The sequence below is a fragment of the Ursus americanus genome, chromosome 30, assembly GCF_024610735.1.
Source record: "Ursus americanus isolate L20-20 chromosome 30, mUrsAme1.1.p, whole genome shotgun sequence".
NCBI lineage: Eukaryota > Metazoa > Chordata > Mammalia > Carnivora > Ursidae > Ursus > Ursus americanus.
This window is the reverse complement of record NC_142156.1, coordinates 9,663,523-9,680,943: the sequence shown is the minus strand read 5'-3', so window position 1 is coordinate 9,680,943 and position 17,421 is coordinate 9,663,523. Positions and strand designations below refer to the sequence as shown.

Genomic DNA, 17,421 nt, shown 5'->3' with positions numbered 1-17,421 from the left:
CCTCTCAGTAGTATGACCATCATGGTGATGATAGCTACCATTTATTGAGGGCTTACCATGTGCCAGGGAGTGGAGTAGGTTTATACCTATGTTACTTATACTCTAGTTATTAATCTGTCCAGTAAGGTGGAATTGTTCATTTCTAAAGAAGGGAAAAGCCGAGAGGCCAGGAGTTTAGGAGTTGGCAGAATCTGGAATTTAATGTTCTCCATCTTACTTCAAAGCCTGTGTACAAATCTGTTATTTTTCTGCTGTGATTATATTAGCAGTAATAGGAAGATGTTTTCAGTGGAAGTGGAGGTGTGTGGCAGACAGGTGAACATTTGAAGTCCCCAAATGTGGAGGTCCAGTTTAAAACTTAAAGATTTAAAGACTGTAAGGCTTAGAAACAAAGAGAAAAAACAACTGTAAGGCTGACTTGAGTTCAGAATTGATCTATTGGGTATAGCAAACTTGTTTACCTGGTATGCTGAGTATGCCATTGACATAATATAATGAGTCTATTGCAGTAAATGCCTTCAGTTCATTCTGTAGTGAGGCAGTAGTTGAAAGTTTGTGACAATCCAAACAAGAAAACAGGTATTTTAAAGCATTTTACTCATTTTGTCCCTGACTTTGCATATGTTGATTAGAACTAACTGATTATCCAGGGTTGATAGAGAATTCTGTTGTAGTTTGACCAAGAAAGTATTTGTGTTAATGTTTTAGATAGACTTGTATAGAATACTTATTGTTGGGTTCATTCTGACTAAAGTGATTTTTTTTTTATGGCAAATACTATAAAATACTCTTAAAACACTTGCTCACCTTCTTAATTGAAAGCTTCTGAGAAAGGAAGTAACTCCTGTAAAGGATTTTTTGCTACGTTTTATAAAATAACAGTGTGCCCTCTGGTAGCATTAGGTTTTGTTTAGTGTGTTAGAAAGCTTGTGAATGTTTGCCATTGCCAGTGCCTACTTTTCTGACTACTGCTGTGTACCCTTAGCAAATAGGAAGAATAGGTTTGTAGCTAAATACAGAGTTGATTAGCCATAATTCACTGCATGCGTTTAGGAACAGATCAAAAGCAGAATAAGTAAGTATTAAAAATGGCTTAGGAAACGCTGGATATTGGCTCACTTTTAAGGTTGAACTGAAGGGTAGCATATGCTGCCTTAAGAACATTATAGCTAAGACCATGGCAGGTATCATTTAGGAGCCCTTATACAGAGATTCTAGAGGGTTGCTCTAACAAAACGGTAGGCTCAAATTCAGCATAATTCCCTAAGGGGTTTCTGTAGCATTTCAGAAGCTGACCCAACACTTCATGTACTCAGTTCTGCTGGAAACTGTTGAAAGGACCTCTTGGGTCTCAGAGTACTGAGTTGAAGAAAGAAAAGGGAGGGTAGGTGAAAATACATAACTTGCCTTCTTTTGTCAAAGTAACAAGAGCAAGGGTTGTTCAGATTTTAAATACTTCACCTTTCCTCTCTCCTTTCCCTACCTCATGTGAGAAAAAAACCCTCTGTTCTATTTTCTAACTTGCATGTCAGAAATGGTCATTTGCTTCCTAGCTACATGTTTAATATACTTGAGTCTTTGTTCCTGCAGTTGGCTTACGTTCACGCATGCAGGAAATAGGTAAATTTGGCTCCTGGGATTTACTTGATCTTTTCTGCCAGAGTGGCATACCGCAGTTTCTTTGCTTTGGCTAACTGCTTCAAACATTCACATAACATTCATTTTCTTGGATATATTCCTATAGGTTTGTTCCTGTAGGGCTAAGATGTAATTCTAAGAGCACTTAACAATGAATAGTCCCAGAATATAGCCCAGGGGAGAAAGGTGGTTTAGGATTTGGGGAAAGTCATTTAGAAAGACCAAAGAAAGTAAAAAGAGGCAAGAGAGGTTAGGCAGTTTATGGACAAACAATGGACCCTGGCCCAGAACCAGGCTCTTGCCCCATTCCCCTGGGCGGGGGATGGTACTACCATGGAGGTTAAGGGAAGGTCAGGTATTATGAAGCAGTTATTTTGAGGCTGGTGATATGAAGTACTATCCTGATATACTTCCTCTTATTCCGGTACCAGGAGCCAGGTTACTAGTGGTAATCTGCCTTGAAGAATGCTTCTGAACTGTAAATGGACCTGGAGGTTTAGATGGCTTTGAAAATTGAGGTGACTTGAGCCTTTAATAAAAACCACTTAGAGAAGTTACAAGAATTTCCGGGCCTGTTGGCTGGAGTCCTTGGTTTATATGGCTTTGTTGGAAGTCTAGGGGGTGCTTTTGACAGGAATGATTTAGATATATTAATAATAGTCTTCCAAATAATGCAACTTTGTGCCAACCACTTGGAGGCATTTTACAGAAGTTTTCTCGTAATCTTCATGACCCTATGAGGAGTCATGGTAGAGGATAAGCCTCATATTATGGACAAGAAAACTGAGGCTTTGTTGGGGGGGGGGTGAGAGTGATTTGTTTAAGTGAAATCTTTTTTCTTTTTTTTTTAAAGAGAGGGATGAGAGTTGGGGGGAGGGGCATAGAGAGGGGGGAGAGAGCGAGAATCTTAAGCAGGCTCCATGCCCAGTGCAGAGCCCAACATGGGGCTCAATCATGCCCCTGAGATCATGACCTGAACTGAAATCAGGAGTTAGATGCTTAACTGACTGAGCCACCCAGGTGCCCCTCAAGTGAATTCTTAAGTCCTAGGCAGGGGTGCCTGGGTGGCTCAGTCAGGTAAGTGTCTGCCTTCGGCTCAGGTCATGATCCCAGGGTCCTGGGATCGAGCCCCAAGGTCCTGAGCAGGGAGCCCACTTCTCTCTCTCCCTTTGCTGTTCCCCCTGCTTGTGCTCTCTCTGTCTCTCAAATAAATAAATAAAATCTCTCTAAAAAAGAAAAAGTTCTAGGCAATATTTATAAATTGCCCTTTGTATAAATTCACTTAACCGGCAGGTAACTTGGCACGTGTCATTCTTGATACCACCTCTCTTCCTTTCGTTCAGAATTACTAATTTCAGCTGGATTCAATTTGTTGTCAGTTGTTTCTATAGTAAGGCCATATGTTGCCCCTCCGGAGGTGCTTGTCAACTACTCCGAGTGATGGGTAAGCAACTTGCTGTGATTACAGCATGAATCAGCAGCAGAAACTTCCTGGCTGGTGTTCTGACCTCTAGGTTGTGCCACCTGTTAGAACTAGAGCTAGAAATGTTGATGATGCCACATTACTTCACTGTGAAAAATTTGTGGCCTTTAATTTGGCAATGGGGGAAAGACGGAGATGTGTTATTTGGTAGAGACTTTTCTGTTAGGGAGATGTGGAAGAACTGAGACACTGGATTAAGTTTTCAAGTCTCTTGTTGACTCTGCGATCCTGAGTTCTGGATTTGAGCCATTTAACTAATGGTCCTGTCCATTTTGGAATGTGTCTTCACAGTAGTTCTCGGCAGTTGTACTCAGCTCTGGCTTGTGTATCAGAATTTCCTGAGGCTCTTTTTTAAAAATAGGGATGTGTGGAGCTCTTCCTTAGGGACTCCTGATTCTTTAGGTCTGGGTTGGGTCCTTGGGCCCTGGCATCCAGTTTTAAAAGTCTCTGCGAGTGATTCTGTGCAGCTAGGATTGAGAACCACCCCCTTGGAAATTTAAAACTTGTAGGAGAGAATATGTTTCTGCTAGGAACTTGGCTTTTTTTCTGCTTTCCAAAATCTGAAGCAGATCATCTTCATTGCTATCTCCTTTCAGAGATAGGAGGACAGATTCTACCCCCACGTTATTCATGTGTGTGTCCTGGCAAGTTGTCTACAAGACATCCCAAAAACAGTACTCTGAACTTTATCTCTGGGTCACAGGCTTGACTGTACCTTCAGTCTTTAGCTGCCTGTTGCCTGGGTCTAGAGATAAAAGCCAGCCTCTCATTTCAGATATCTAACTTCATACCCTTAGGCAAGGGGAAGACAAGGTGAAGGAGTTGATTTTAGCAACTAAAATCGTGGATCCATGTGTGGTCAGTGTTGTAATCTGTTTTAGAAATGAGCAGTTCCCTGTCCATCAGAGAGCACTTCTGTAAACGTTATGAAACTGTTTCCTTGCCTGTGTGGTAATAAGTGAAGAAATGAAAATATAACTTTCTTGTTTGAATGTAGAATCTGGCTTTACCTAAATCTAAGTAGTTTCTGAGGCTCATGGGGAATCCTTTTGGCTTTGTAAATCACCACTCCCTTGAAGTTTGAGCGTAAGCCTAATGGATTTCTTCATTGAAAGTCTCCTAACTTCCGTTCTAAGTTTCTGCTTAAATGAAAGCCATTAAATTAGTATGCAGGCTTGATTTGGTCAGATTTCCATGTTGAAATAAGACAACATGGAGTGAATATAAACAAATCTAAGGATGGAAATCTTCTTAAAATAAATTTTATTCTGAGGGCACCTGGGTGGCTCAAGTCGGTTAAGTGCCTGCCTTCAGCCCAGGTCATGATCCCTGGGATGGAGTCCCAGGTCGGGCTCCCTGCTCAGCGGGGAGTCTGCTTCTCCCTCTCTCTCTCTCTCTCAAATAAATAAATCCTTAAAAAAAAAATAAATTTTATTCTGAGATTAAAAAAAAAAAGACAACATGGAATGGGCAAAGGGATAAGAAAGATAAAGTAGTCTTTTTGTCCAAAGACTAATTTGGGGACCTCTTCCACCTTTAGTTATTTAGGTGTATGTACTTCTCAGGTTTCCTTTTCCTTTTTTTTTTTTTTTTTTTTTTAAAGCTGGTAAACTTTGGCACATGTTAAATGTGTCTTGTCAGGATTCCTTTTTCAATTTGGGACAAAATAATCTATGCAGTTCAGCCCCTGAGTAGAAAATATGGGGCAAAGAATACAAACAAGTGCTCTTTACATACAAATGGTCAACAGATTGAAAAAGTATTTGTTGCTACTCGTCAGCGAAAGTCAAATTTAAAACAAGAATTTTGACCCTTCATTTTAACAAAGTGTATTCAACTCTGCATTGTCAATAATGTAGTGACCTAGACTTTCTCTGTTCTGGTGTTGTTACTATATAAATACATAGGTGTAATGGTTTTAGAAAGCAACTTGAGAATGCATAAAAGGCTTTAATGATCACACTCAGTCTGCTGATTTCACTTTGAGAATTTGACGTGATCATACACACAGGCCTCTATATAAAGAGGCTCCCAATGCTAACTAGCAAAACCCAGAAACCACCTGAATATATAGCAGTAGGAGATTGGTTATATTCTAAGCATATGGTAGACAATGCAGCCGTTAATCATGCTTTGAAGACTAGAGATTAATGAAAATGCTCATGGAGTAATAGTATATTTTTTTTGTCATTTTGTGTAAGATGTGGCAAGTGTATGACATGGAGAGCGAAAGGAAATTATGCACCGTGTTAAGCTGGTATTCTGTGGATAGTGGCAAATTTAAATTATTCTTCCAGATTTCAAAATTGAATATATATTCTTATAACTGGAGGGCAAAAAAGCAAGAAATACAGTTAAGAAAATTATTTTTTCAGATTTTATTTTAGAGGTAGAGAGTATGAGCATGGGGAGGGGCAAAGGGAGAAGGAGAGAGAATCTCAAGCATACCCGTACTGAGCTTGGAGCCCAACGCAGGGCTCGGTCCGACAACCCTGAGATCATGACCTGAGCTGAAACCAAGAGTCGGTGCTTAACTGACAGAGCCACCTAGGCTTTCCAAGAAGTACTTTTTAAAGGATATGACATGACTCATGCAGATCTAATACGTTCTTAGAACTCAACTTCTTTTGTTTTGTCAATTTAATGGCTTCTCAGTTCGACATCTAGTGTATCTGTAAATATTGTTTTGCTTTTATGCCTCTTGAATGTACCTGCTAGGGCCCAGGCGGAGCCTTTGCACTGTAGAATCTAGCTATGTTGTAGTAATTTAAGGAGAATAATGTCTTCTGTCCTGCTTCCAGATAAAATACTTTTCCGTAAGACAGGCTGTTCCCTTTTTCTTTTTCTTTTTTACTTAAAAAAAATTTTTTTTAAAGTAGGGTCCACTCCCAGCGTGGGGCTCCTGAATATAGGACCCAGAGATCAAGAGTTCCCTGCTGTAGGGACTGAGCCAGCCAGGTGCCCCAGGCTGTTCCCTTTTCTATCACTTAATCTAAATGGACTTTTATCAGAGCAGTGGTTAAACCCCGTAAAAAAGAGAGACAGACGTGGTGCTCTGAGAATCTAGGTGGTTTGATCTGCATTTGTATGATTCCCGAAGGAGGGACCCTTTAGGCTTTGTCATTTAAAAAACAGAAGTAGGGACACCTGGGTGGCTCGGTTCTTTTGAGCGTCTGCCTTCTGCTCAGGTCATGATCCTGGAATGAACCCCCGCATCAGGCTCCCTGCTCAGTGGGGCAGCTGCTTCTCCTTCTCCCCCTGCTCGTGCTCGCTTGCGCGCTTTCTGTCACTTGCCCACTCAGGTAAATAAATAAATAAAATCTTTAAAAGAATAAAAAGCAGAAATAAGAACCACCTTACTATGAAATGCCTTGCCCAAAGCTCAGGTCCAAACCCAGATTTCTTCGAGGTTGTGGAAGGGCCTGTTTACCCCTGTTCTTATTTTTAAAGATTTTATTTTCTTTAAACCTGGAGATCAGGAGTCACAGGCTTTTCTGACTGAGCCAGCCAGGCACCCCTATTTGTTTATTTTTAAAATATTTTACCTTTTTAGGTAGTGTCTACCTGATGGGGATGCTTGAACCTACAACCCTGAGATCAAGCATCGCATGACCTTCCAACTGATCGGCCGGGAGCCCTGTGTATCATTTCTTAACTGATTCTTTGCATTTCTTGCTTTCAGATGGAAAGAACTCAAGTGGATCCAAGCGTTTTAATCGCAAACGTGAACCTTCCTATCCCAAAAATGAAAATTTTAGCAACCAGTCCCGTCGCTCCAATTCACAGAAAAGCAAAACTTTTAACAAGATGCCTCCACAGAGGGGCGGCGGCAGCAGCAAAGCCTTTAGCTCTTCTTTTAATGGTGGAAGACGAGATGAGGTATGGAATTTAAGAATGGTCTTTCTAGAACAGGAAGCAGCATGAGCTGTGAACCCCCCCCCCCCCCGGGTTTATCAGTAGTTGGGGAGGAGGAGAGAAAGAGATGGAAGAGTAAATAACCAAAGCAGTCTTGAATAGTTGAGGATTAACTAGGTGTGGAAGTTTGCCTCCTTTCTTCCCTTGAAAGTTATGAAAATTTCCTTGGAGGAAGAAGACATCATAGCCCTGCATTGTGAGAAATTACAGCAAATTTGGGGTACCTTACTTTTTATAGTCCTTCTATCATCACTCTTGAATTAGAGGTACCTCTTGAATATTTAGGTAATAAAGTGACTTCGGTTAATTAATGACATTTGCCCTGTAGTATGTAGCAGAATGGAAGATGCTATATCCTTAGTCCCAGGTACTCTTGATTTTAGGAGTTTCTTAGGTATCCTTCTGTAAGTCCATAAAGACTTCTGTACAAGGGAGTTAACTGTAGCATTGTTGGTAGCTGCAAAATCTAGGAAAGAGCCTAAATTATCAAGGGACTGGTTAAATTATCTTCCTGTTTGAATGTTCCATACTGTAACCATTATAGAATAAGACAGATTTAATGTATTTATGGAAGATGCATTCACCAAAAATTTAGTTCTCCTCTACTGTGTATCAAATACCATTCAGTTTGGAATATAATACTGAGTGGAGTATTGTCCCTCAGGAGCTTATATTCTAGTTTAGGGAGACAATAAATGATTACACAGTTGACCCTTGAACAACACAGGTTTGAACTGCATGGGTCCACTTATGTGGATTTTTTTTTAAATAAATACAGTACAGTACTGTAAATATGTTTTGATTTTCTCTTTTTTTTTTGAAGATTTTATTTATTGAGAGAGTGTGTGAGCAGGGGGAGGGGCAGAAGGAGAGGGAGAGGGAGAAGCTCATGCAGACTCCATGCCGAGCAGCACGGAGCCTATGCAGAGCTTGATCCCAGGACCCTGAGATCATGACCTGAGCTGAAATCAAGAGTCAGACACTTAACCGACTAAGCCACCCAGGTGCCCCTGTTTTGATTTTCTTAATAACATTTTCTTTTAACTTCATTATTAAAATACAGCGTATTATATCTATAACATATAAAACAGGTGTTGTTTATGTTATTCAGTAGTAGGTTATTAGCAGTAAAATTTTGGGGGGAGTCAGCAGTTATACATTGGTTTTTGATTGTGCAGAGGTTCGGTGCTCCTAACGCCTGCACTGTTCAAGCGTCATCTGTATAATAAATCCAAAAGTAAGTGCTTACTGAATTAACGAAAAGTAGACTGAGAGAGTTAGGGATAGAGAGTAACAAAGAGTGCAGTTTTGTTTTTTAATGTTTTAGGATTTTATTTGAGAAAGAGCATGCGTGAGTGTGTGGGGTGTGGCAGTGGAAGAGGGTGAAGCAGACTGCCTGCTGCATAGGGAGCCTGATGTGGGGCTCAGTCCCAGGATCCTGGGATCATAACCAGAGCCAAAGGCAGACGCTTAACCAGCTGAACCACCCAGGCTCCCCAAGGGTACAGTTTTAGAATGTGCCTAAGGAAAGCCGCTCTGAGGAGGTGAAGTTTGAGTAGAGTCCTGAATGAAGCAAGGAAGCACACGATATAATTTTGGGGACGAGTGTCTCAGCTAGAAGCAATAGCAAGTACACAAGCAGCAAGCCATCAGAGGTGGTAATGTTTTTGATTTGTTTGAGGTAAAACAAGTAGGCTACCCTGGGGGGGGGGGAGGAGGAGGAGGAGGAGGAAATGAAGCTGAAGAATGGGAAAGAGGGGTCAGATCATGTGGGGCCTTGCAGGACTTTGGCTTTTGTTCAGAGAGATGGGAAGCTATTGGGGGGTTTAAGAAAAGTATCGTAATCTGACTTGGAGTTTTAAAGGGGAGAGTGGAACTAGGGAGGTTAGTTAGGAGGCCGTCAAGATATTTCTGGTGAGAGTGATGGAAGCTTTGAAACAGTGATAGCTGATGAGAGGCGTTCTCATTGGGGTGATGTTTGAAGGTAGAGCCAACATGACTTTTTTTTAATATGTTAGATACGGGGTCTGAGCAGAGAAATGAATGACTTTGAAAAAAATGAATGTTTTTGGCAGGAGCCCAATTCAGATACCATATGCCAACGTGTGGAAGATTTCCAGAGAAGTACAGGGTTTGGGGGTGGTGGGGAGGGAAGGAGAACTGAGATAAAGAACTTCGTTTTGGAAATACATATTTGTGTGAAGTTGTTTACTGGATTTCTGAGTAGAGAGAGACAATTAGTGGGATCTGGAGTTGAAGGAGGAGACCTGTGCTAGAGCTAGGTGTCTGCATGCATTTGGTGTTCGCAGCTGTGGAACTGTTAAGGAGTGAGTGCTGCAGAAAGGGAATAGATTTAAGGACTGAGGCCCATGTCAGCACGTGAAGCATCAGCAAAAAGGGAGAAAGAGAATCGAAAGCCATTTGGAGAAAGTGGTTAGTTTTGCCCTCTGCCCATAGGCGAAAATTAGTACTGAAAGTGGACCAGTAGATTAATAGGAAGGTACTTCGGTGGACCAGTAGATTTGATAATAGGAAGGTAGGTTGTTGGCCTTGAGCTGCTTTGGTGGAGTGGTGAAGACAAAAAGCCGATTGGCATAGATTTAGAGAGAATGGGAGAATGGGAGGAAGAAACAGCAAGTTCAGACAGTACTTTCTGGTGGCTTTGCCCTAAAGGGGAGCAGTGAGGTGAGGCAGTAGCTTGAGGGAGTGTGAAGTCGAAAGGTTTTAAAGTTAGAGAAATTACAGGATATCTCTGGTAATGGGATTGTCCCGTGACGAGGCAAACATGATGCAAAGGAAAGGGGAAGAATTGTTGTCACCGTGTCCTTGAGTACTTGAAGAGTTGGGATCTTGTGTACAATGGAGGAGTTGGCTTAGAGAGGAGCTTGCCAGTTCATTCTCAGTAACAAGAGGAAGGCAGAGTACTGGTAGGAGGATGTAGGAATTCTTTTCTGATTGCTCTTATTGTCTCAGTGAAACATGGAAGACGAGCTGGGAGAGGAGCCTTGGAAGCCTTGAGGAACAGAGTTGTCGGTGACTGTTGAATTAAGTGGGTACAGAAATGTCATCAGCTTGTGGTAATATTGCCAGGCAGCCTAAGGGTCAACTTCAGTGAGACTGGTCGGTGTGGTGTGGTTGTGTTCTTGTGTATAACTGTCTGGTGCTGGTGTGGAAATATACAGGCAGAGTAGTTGGATTAATCAGGGGAAGGTTTTGTCAGGTGAGTAAAGATGACAAAGAGAAGGGGGTAGTGGACCATAGGATCTAGGCCAAGTAAGGAAAGAAAATTGTAGGGGTGGGTTGACTCACTGGTTAGGATATCCCAGTGGGGCTGAAGAATTGTTGGAATCAGGACTAAAGGGAACAAGCTAGGAAAGGAGGGAGTTGCTGCTTGCATGTTGGGTGCTCAAAGTTAGGATGGTGGAAGAGGTGTGATTGTTATCCTTAATGGTCTAGATGTAGAACAGTGCTGTCCAGTAGAAACGCAGGTCACATAAATAACTTAAACGTTTCTAGTTGCCACATTAAAAAAGTAAAGAAATGGTGAAATTAATTTTTATGTTTTTACCCAGTATAGCTAAAATGGTGTTTCATTATGTGGCACTGGCCACATTTCAAGTGCTCAGTAGCCACATCTGGCCAGTAGTAATTGCTGTATAGGATGGCACTGATCTAGATGGTATGTCCTTGGAAATCGGTGCCTGAGGTAGAGTGGAGGGCAGGTTAATCGCAGGTGGTGAGGATCAAGGAACTGAGAGGTCAGTGTTTTGGAAGGAAAATTTATCAGGAATTGTGATGGGCAGTATTGGAGAGGGTGGTGGTGCGGCAGCTAGGATAGCAAGGTGATGGATGGTAGAAGGTTGAAGGTGTGGAGGATTTTGTTGAGTGAGCACAAGCTCTTATGTAGGGTTGGGGCATTGGGGGTGGAAGAGTGACGAGGGGATAGCAGAGCCACATAGAAATGAGCGTCCAGGGGATGAGAGGCAACAGATGACCTGGAAGTCATGAGCTTCCTGGGGTGGATTACATAAAAGTGGGAGGTATTGTCTCCCAGGATCTGTTGTTGAGATGAAAGGATTTGTTTATGGTTTGCCACTGTACTTAATCATAAGGGTCTTATACTGTGGTCTGTATGCATAGGATATTGGTTGCCTCTGCAATGTAAGGTATCTTTCACCATATCCCTTTTTGTACTCTTAAGAGTTTTTTAAAGATTTCATTCATTCATTCATTCATTCATTCATTCATTTATTGTGAGAGCTTGAACAGGGGGAGGGGCAGAGGGGGAGAGAGTCTCAAGCAGACTCTGTGCCAAACGTGGAGCCTGATGGTGGAGCTCCATCTCACGACCCTGAGATCATAACCTCAGCCGAAATCAAGAGTTGGATGCTTAACCAATTGAGCCACCCAGGTACCCCTGTACTCTTTATGACGTCTGTGCAGGTGCTGCTTACTAAACTCTAAATTTGACTAAGTAGCAAAAGCCTTACATTTGTATTTCCTTTGACCCAGTAATTCCTACTATACATTCAGAAGAAATAATTGTATGTGGCCAAATATTTCTTCCATCTTTGTGTGCAGTGGTATTTCTCCCATGTGGTTTCTTACCACTTTCTAAACTGTTTCTGAATCTGCTGATTGGGTTTATTTCTGGACACAGAGGTAGTGTGCCTACATATTCTAATTCTGTCAGTTTTAATTAACAATGAATAGCAGTGTGTGTCTTAGGAGGTCTCTGGCAGGATCCTGAAGCCCATGGCAGTTAGCAGCTGCCTGCAACCCGCCTCCAGAGTGTAGTTCCACAGGCTCTCTTTTGCCAAAAAAAAACACTAAAGAACAAGTAGCTAATAAGAGTGAGGGTGTAGGAGTCCTATGGGACTGTCAAAAGATTAATCCAGTAAGTAAATCTTTGTGCCTCAGGATAGCTAGAGGGTTTTGTCATTTAATGGTGACACTCATGTTGGGTTTTGTCACTTAATGGTTAATTGCCTTTTCACAGGGCAGGCTGAACAGTTTAATTGTATGTTAAAGGCTCTGGTCCCCCTCTCCACTCCCATCCACATCTTAGGTGGACTTTTGTATTACCCTCTCCTAGGAAGATTGTTTACTTTAAGCCTGTGTTTCATTTAGTTAGTATTTTAAGCCATGTAGAGGGAGGGGTTGTGCTAGTTTCTGCTATAAATCAGTAATAATCTGAAATACTTTATTCATTCTTGTTCTAGGTAGCAGAGGCTCAAAGGGCAGAGTTTAGCCCTGCCCAGTTCTCTGGTCCGAAGAAGATCAATCTGAACCACTTGTTGAATTTCACTTTTGAACCCCGTGGCCAGGCGGGTCACTTTGAAGGCAGTGGACATGGCAGCTGGGGAAAAAGGAACAAGTGGGGGCATAAGCCTTTTAACAAGGAACTCTTTTTACAGGCCAAGTGAGTATGTGTACTCTTAGGAGGAAAATGCAGTTGAGCCTCTGGGCAGTTGCTGGAGCTGAGAAGCAGCTTTTATTTTATTTCATTTCTTTAGAAGAAGTTTATTTTATTTTATTTAAAAATTTTTATTTGAGAGAGAGAGCACAAGTGGGGTGAAGGGGAGAGGGAGAAGCAGACTCCCCTCTGAGCAGGGAGCCCGACGCAAGGCTCGATCTCAGGACCTGGGATCATGACCTGAGCCAAAGGCAGATGTTTAACTGACTGAGCCACCCAGGCGCCCCTAAAGAAGCTGCTTTTAAACTGCTGTTGGAGAGAGGTAGAAAGGGAGTTGATCTGGTTCTTTTTCTCCTCTCTCTTTTTTTTTGGTGGGGGGGCAAGTGTTGAAAAACAGCTTTTCAAGTGGGTGTTCTTGCTGCTTAAAAGAATATAATGCTTAAATAAATATATCAATGATAAAATTAAATAATGCTTTACTGTCATGATGAGGTAGTAAAAGTGTTTGCTTTGAAACTGGACCCAGATTTCAATTTTATTTTGGCCTTCAACCTTGGGTAATTTGCTTAGCAACTTTGAGACTCAGCTTCTCCCTATAAAGGAGGAGAATTACTTAAGGGAGAATTGGATGATGGGTTGAAGTGTTTGGCATATATTTGCTCAAATACTGATTCTCTTATTTCCTTTTGTGTGTCATTAGTTATAATGTAAGATTTGACCTTGGATCTAGACTGAAATAACTGGTTAGTACTTTATATAAATTGGTAATCAAATGATTGAAAATAGTCTTTCTGCTGCCTTTAAGATTAGCTGTGTGTGTGTGTGGGTTTCTCACAGGGAGGGAGGACATCTGGCTTTCTGCTGATTGATGGAGCCACAGTCTGGGTTAATTTTAGCTCAGGGCAGGCCTACAGCAGCTTGGCTGGGCTTGGAAGCAGAAGAAACAGAGTTCATGGATTTAAACTTCTACTTGCCAAGTCTTTGGATTTCCTGCAGAGCCAGGGCTGAGAACTGAGGCCGAAGTCCTAGTCCAGCGCTTCACAAACTGTGACTGCTAATGGCTAGTATCCGATTACTAAAACGGAGTAATGACTTCCTGCTGATGGCATGTTGGTGGGTTCTGACAGTCTGCCTTTTCCTTCTCTTTTCCCTGTCTCCAGCTGCCAGTTTGTAGTGTCTGAAGACCAAGACTACACAGTTCATTTTGCTGATCCTGACATCTTAGTCAACTGGGACTTTGTGGAACAAGTGGTGAGTAGTTCAGCTAAGCTTGTAAGCCGTTAGTGGGAGCGAGAACTAAAGAAATGGACCATGTTGACACAGCAGCTGTTGGCTGGTTTCACTGTTGATATGTTTTTCTGCATGGCTGCATTGTAGACATTCCCTAGAGGTCAGTCCTGATTTCTCCTGGAATTCATTTTGTGCTCTCTAATTGGCTGGCCTGCGGGATTGGGGAATTGGAGGACTCTCATCTAAAAATTATAAAAGTAGGGGCGCCTGGGTAGCGCAGTCGTTAAGCGTCTGCCTTCGGCTCAGGGCGTGATCCTGGCGTTCCGGGATCGAGCCCCACATCGGGCTCCTCGGCTGGGAGCCTGCTTCTTCCTCTCCCACTCCCCCTGCTTGTGTTCCCTCTCTCACTGGCTGTCTCTCTGTCCCATAAATAAATAAAAAAATCTTTAAAAAAAAAATAAATAAAAATAAAAATTATAAAAGTAGTCCTATCTACGACCTCTCCTGGGAAGAAGTAACCAGGGAAGTATATGAGGAACTCTGGTTACCCACCTGACCTAGGATGGGCTCATTGCATGGACATGTCTTCATCAGTAGCCATTTGTAGTAATCAGTATCAAATTCGGCCTCAGTCTTGTGGCAGGTGAATGAGCCACTAAGCCGCACTGCCGTCTAAGCCACTGCTGCATTTTGTTTTCTGTTGAAGTTAGGAACTCTGGGTATTCCCTTGCTGCTCTTAGCTTTTAGGGTTATGGAATACTGTTCAAAGCTATAGGCCTCAAAGTCTGGCTTCCCATTAAGTATGAAAAGTCATAAAATCATCAGAGAATGACAAGGAAGTCCTATGAAACCTAAGTTTTATATTCATTGGTTAAAAAAAAAATTGATGCATATAAAGTGAAAGTTTCATTGACTTCTCTGTTGGAAAATTACTGGTACATTACTTCTCGACCTTTTTTATGCCTTTGTATAGTATGTGTACATATAAATCTTATTTTTATAAATGGGATCATAGGGGCGCCTGGGTGGCTCAGTCGACTGGTTAAGTGTCTGATTTCGGCTCGGGTCATGATCCCAGCATCCTGGGATCGAGTCCCTCATCAGGCTTCCTGCTCAGCGGGGAGCCTGCTTCTCCCTCTCCCCCCTGCTCGTGTTCTCTCTCACTATCTCTACCTCTCTCCCAAATAAATAAATTTTTCAAAAAAAAAAATGGGATCATACATTGATTTCTGTCACTTTTTCCCTTCGTGGAACCCCTAAAATACCTGTTGTGTAGTTATTACATATGTGCGTATATATGTTTATATATAACATATATTTTTAAAGATTTACTTAGAGAAAGAGAGCGTGCACACTTGTGTGCATGTGGAAGGGGGGCAGATAGGGAGAAGTAGACAAGCAGACTCAGTGCTTAGTGGAGAACCTGATGGTGGGGCTTGGTCCCAGAACCCTGAAATCCTGACCTGAGCTGAAGTCAAGAGTGGGATGCTTATGGGGCACCTGGGTGGCTCAGTTGGTTAAGCGACTGCCTTTGGCTTGGGTCGTGATCCTGGAGTCCCGGGATTAAGTCCCCTGTGGAGCTCCCTGCTCAGCAGGGGGTCTGCTTCTCCTTCTGACCCTCCCCCTCTGTCATGCTCTCTTGTAAATAAATAAATAAAATCTTAAAAAAAAAAAAAAGTGTGTGATGCTTAACTGACCGAACCACCCAGGTGCCCCTTGTTATTATATTAATCCATTATTATGGTTTACTTAATGATTTACTTAAAGTGTTATTATATATCTGCTTTTTTTATATACCTGCATTTTGAACAGTTTTGTGAAGATGGGTTGAGTAGAGATGTACAGGGTTGGGGATGGGAGAGGAGAGACTTTAACTTTGACAGTGCCATGTCAGTTTGAAAGCAGTGTAACTTCTGCTGTTTTATTTCAGCGCATTTGTAGCCATGAAGTGCCATCTTGCCCAATATGCCTATATCCACCTACTGCAGCCAAGATAACCCGTTGTGGACACATCTTCTGCTGGGCATGCATTCTGCACTACCTTTCACTGAGTGAGAAGACCTGGAGTAAATGTCCCATCTGTTACAGTTCTGTGCATAAGAAGGATCTCAAGAGGTGAGATGGAGACCCATTTAATAGATTAGATCCCCATCTGCTGACTCCTTGCTCTTTTCCATCTAAATATTTGTCCATGTTACAGTGTTGTTGCCACAGAGTCACGGCAGTATGTTGTTGGTGATACCATTACGATGCAGCTGATGAAGAGGGAGAAAGGGGTGTTGTTGGCTTTGCCCAAATCCAAATGGATGAATGTAGACCATCCTATTCATCTAGGAGGTGAGTTCTGTTAACTTAGGGGGTAAATAATCCTGGGTACATCCTTTAAGGCTACTGAGTATATCTTTCTATCAGAAATTGAGCCTTTGGGCAAGCCATTTCTAGCATTTCCAGATCAGTTTTAGGATTCTGGTAGGTTAGAGGGGAGTTTGCAGAGAGTCGCTTAACCCTTGCTTTCAAGTATGGTTCAGTTATATATATTTTAATTTTTTTTTAAAGATTTATTTATTCATTTATTCGAGAGAGAGCGAGCAAGAGAGAGCATGAGAAGCAGGCTGTCCGCTGAGCAGGGAGTCCAGTGCCGGGCTTGATCCCAGGACTCCGGGATCATGACCTGAGCTGAAGGCAGACGCTTAACTGACTGAGCCACCCAGGCGTCCCAGATTTACACATTTAAAACTAAAGATTAACGTGCAGGACATAGAAGTATCCTATAAATTAGATTAACCACCCAGTAGAAGAATGGGCTAAACATGTGCAAAGCATTTTCCAGAAAAGGATATTGGAATACTTCCCAAGAATTATAGAGATTTAACTTCGCTGGGAGTTATGTAAATCAAAATGTCTATCAGATTGACACACAAAAAAAGAAAAAAAAAAACCATTGGTAACACCAGGTTTTGGGAGGGGTAGGAAGATGAGTACTGTTGTTCTTGTTGGCAGTATAAATCGATACAGCCTTTTGGTGGGGGTAGTTTGGAAGTATTTAAAATAAGCACAGGGGTGCCTGGCTGGCGCAGTTGGAGGAACATGAGACACTTGATCTCAGGGTTGTGAGTTTGAGCCCCACATGGGGTGTAGAGATAACTTAAGTAAGACTAAAGAAAAACCAAAAAACAAACAAAACCTTTGATCCAGCATTTATACTTACATTTCATAAGGAACTGATTTGCACCACGGAGCATGCATAAGGATTTTTTGTTACAGTGTAGTAGAAGTTGACAATAAACTAAATGTTCCATAAGGAACTTACTCAAAGTAGGATGTATCATACTGTGGAACACGATACAGAAGGTAAAAATTGGATCTCTGTATTAATATTTTGAAAGATTTTAGCATACATTGGATGACAAATGCAGAACAAAGCTTAGAGTTTATTATTCATAGAAAATCCTTATTTCTTTAAATGAACGTGGGTATATAAATGTATAGAAAAAGATTTGACGAATACATATTGAAGTTTGTAGATGGTTATCTCTGGGTGGGTACTAGGATGGGAGGGTGGGGAAATGGTATTTCATGGGTTTCTCAAAAGATAGCATTGTCTTAAACTTTTGAAAAAGCACAAAAAAATATGGGGGAGGGAAGTGAAGTAAATAAATTCTCCACGATCCTTTTACCCAGAGGTATCCCGAAATTGTAGATTTTTTTTCTATGCATGTATATTTTTGCGAGATTAGGA

At 41.8% G+C, this 17,421-nt stretch overlaps 1 protein-coding gene across 2 annotated transcripts in view; it reads left to right on the top strand.

Moving 5' to 3' along the window:
• The window catches only part of RNF10 (ring finger protein 10), a 30,700-nt gene that overhangs the window by 1,104 nt on the left and 12,175 nt on the right, over positions 1-17,421 (top strand). For both annotated transcript variants that reach the window (XM_087857278.1, XM_045791559.2), the window contains exons 2-6: positions 6,804-7,000; positions 12,259-12,458; positions 13,613-13,703; positions 15,613-15,797; positions 15,883-16,019. In XM_087857278.1, coding sequence (XP_087713404.1) covers positions 6,804-7,000; positions 12,259-12,458; positions 13,613-13,703; positions 15,613-15,797; positions 15,883-16,019 — 810 coding nt within the window. The remainder of the gene's footprint in view (positions 1-6,803; positions 7,001-12,258; positions 12,459-13,612; positions 13,704-15,612; positions 15,798-15,882; positions 16,020-17,421) is intronic.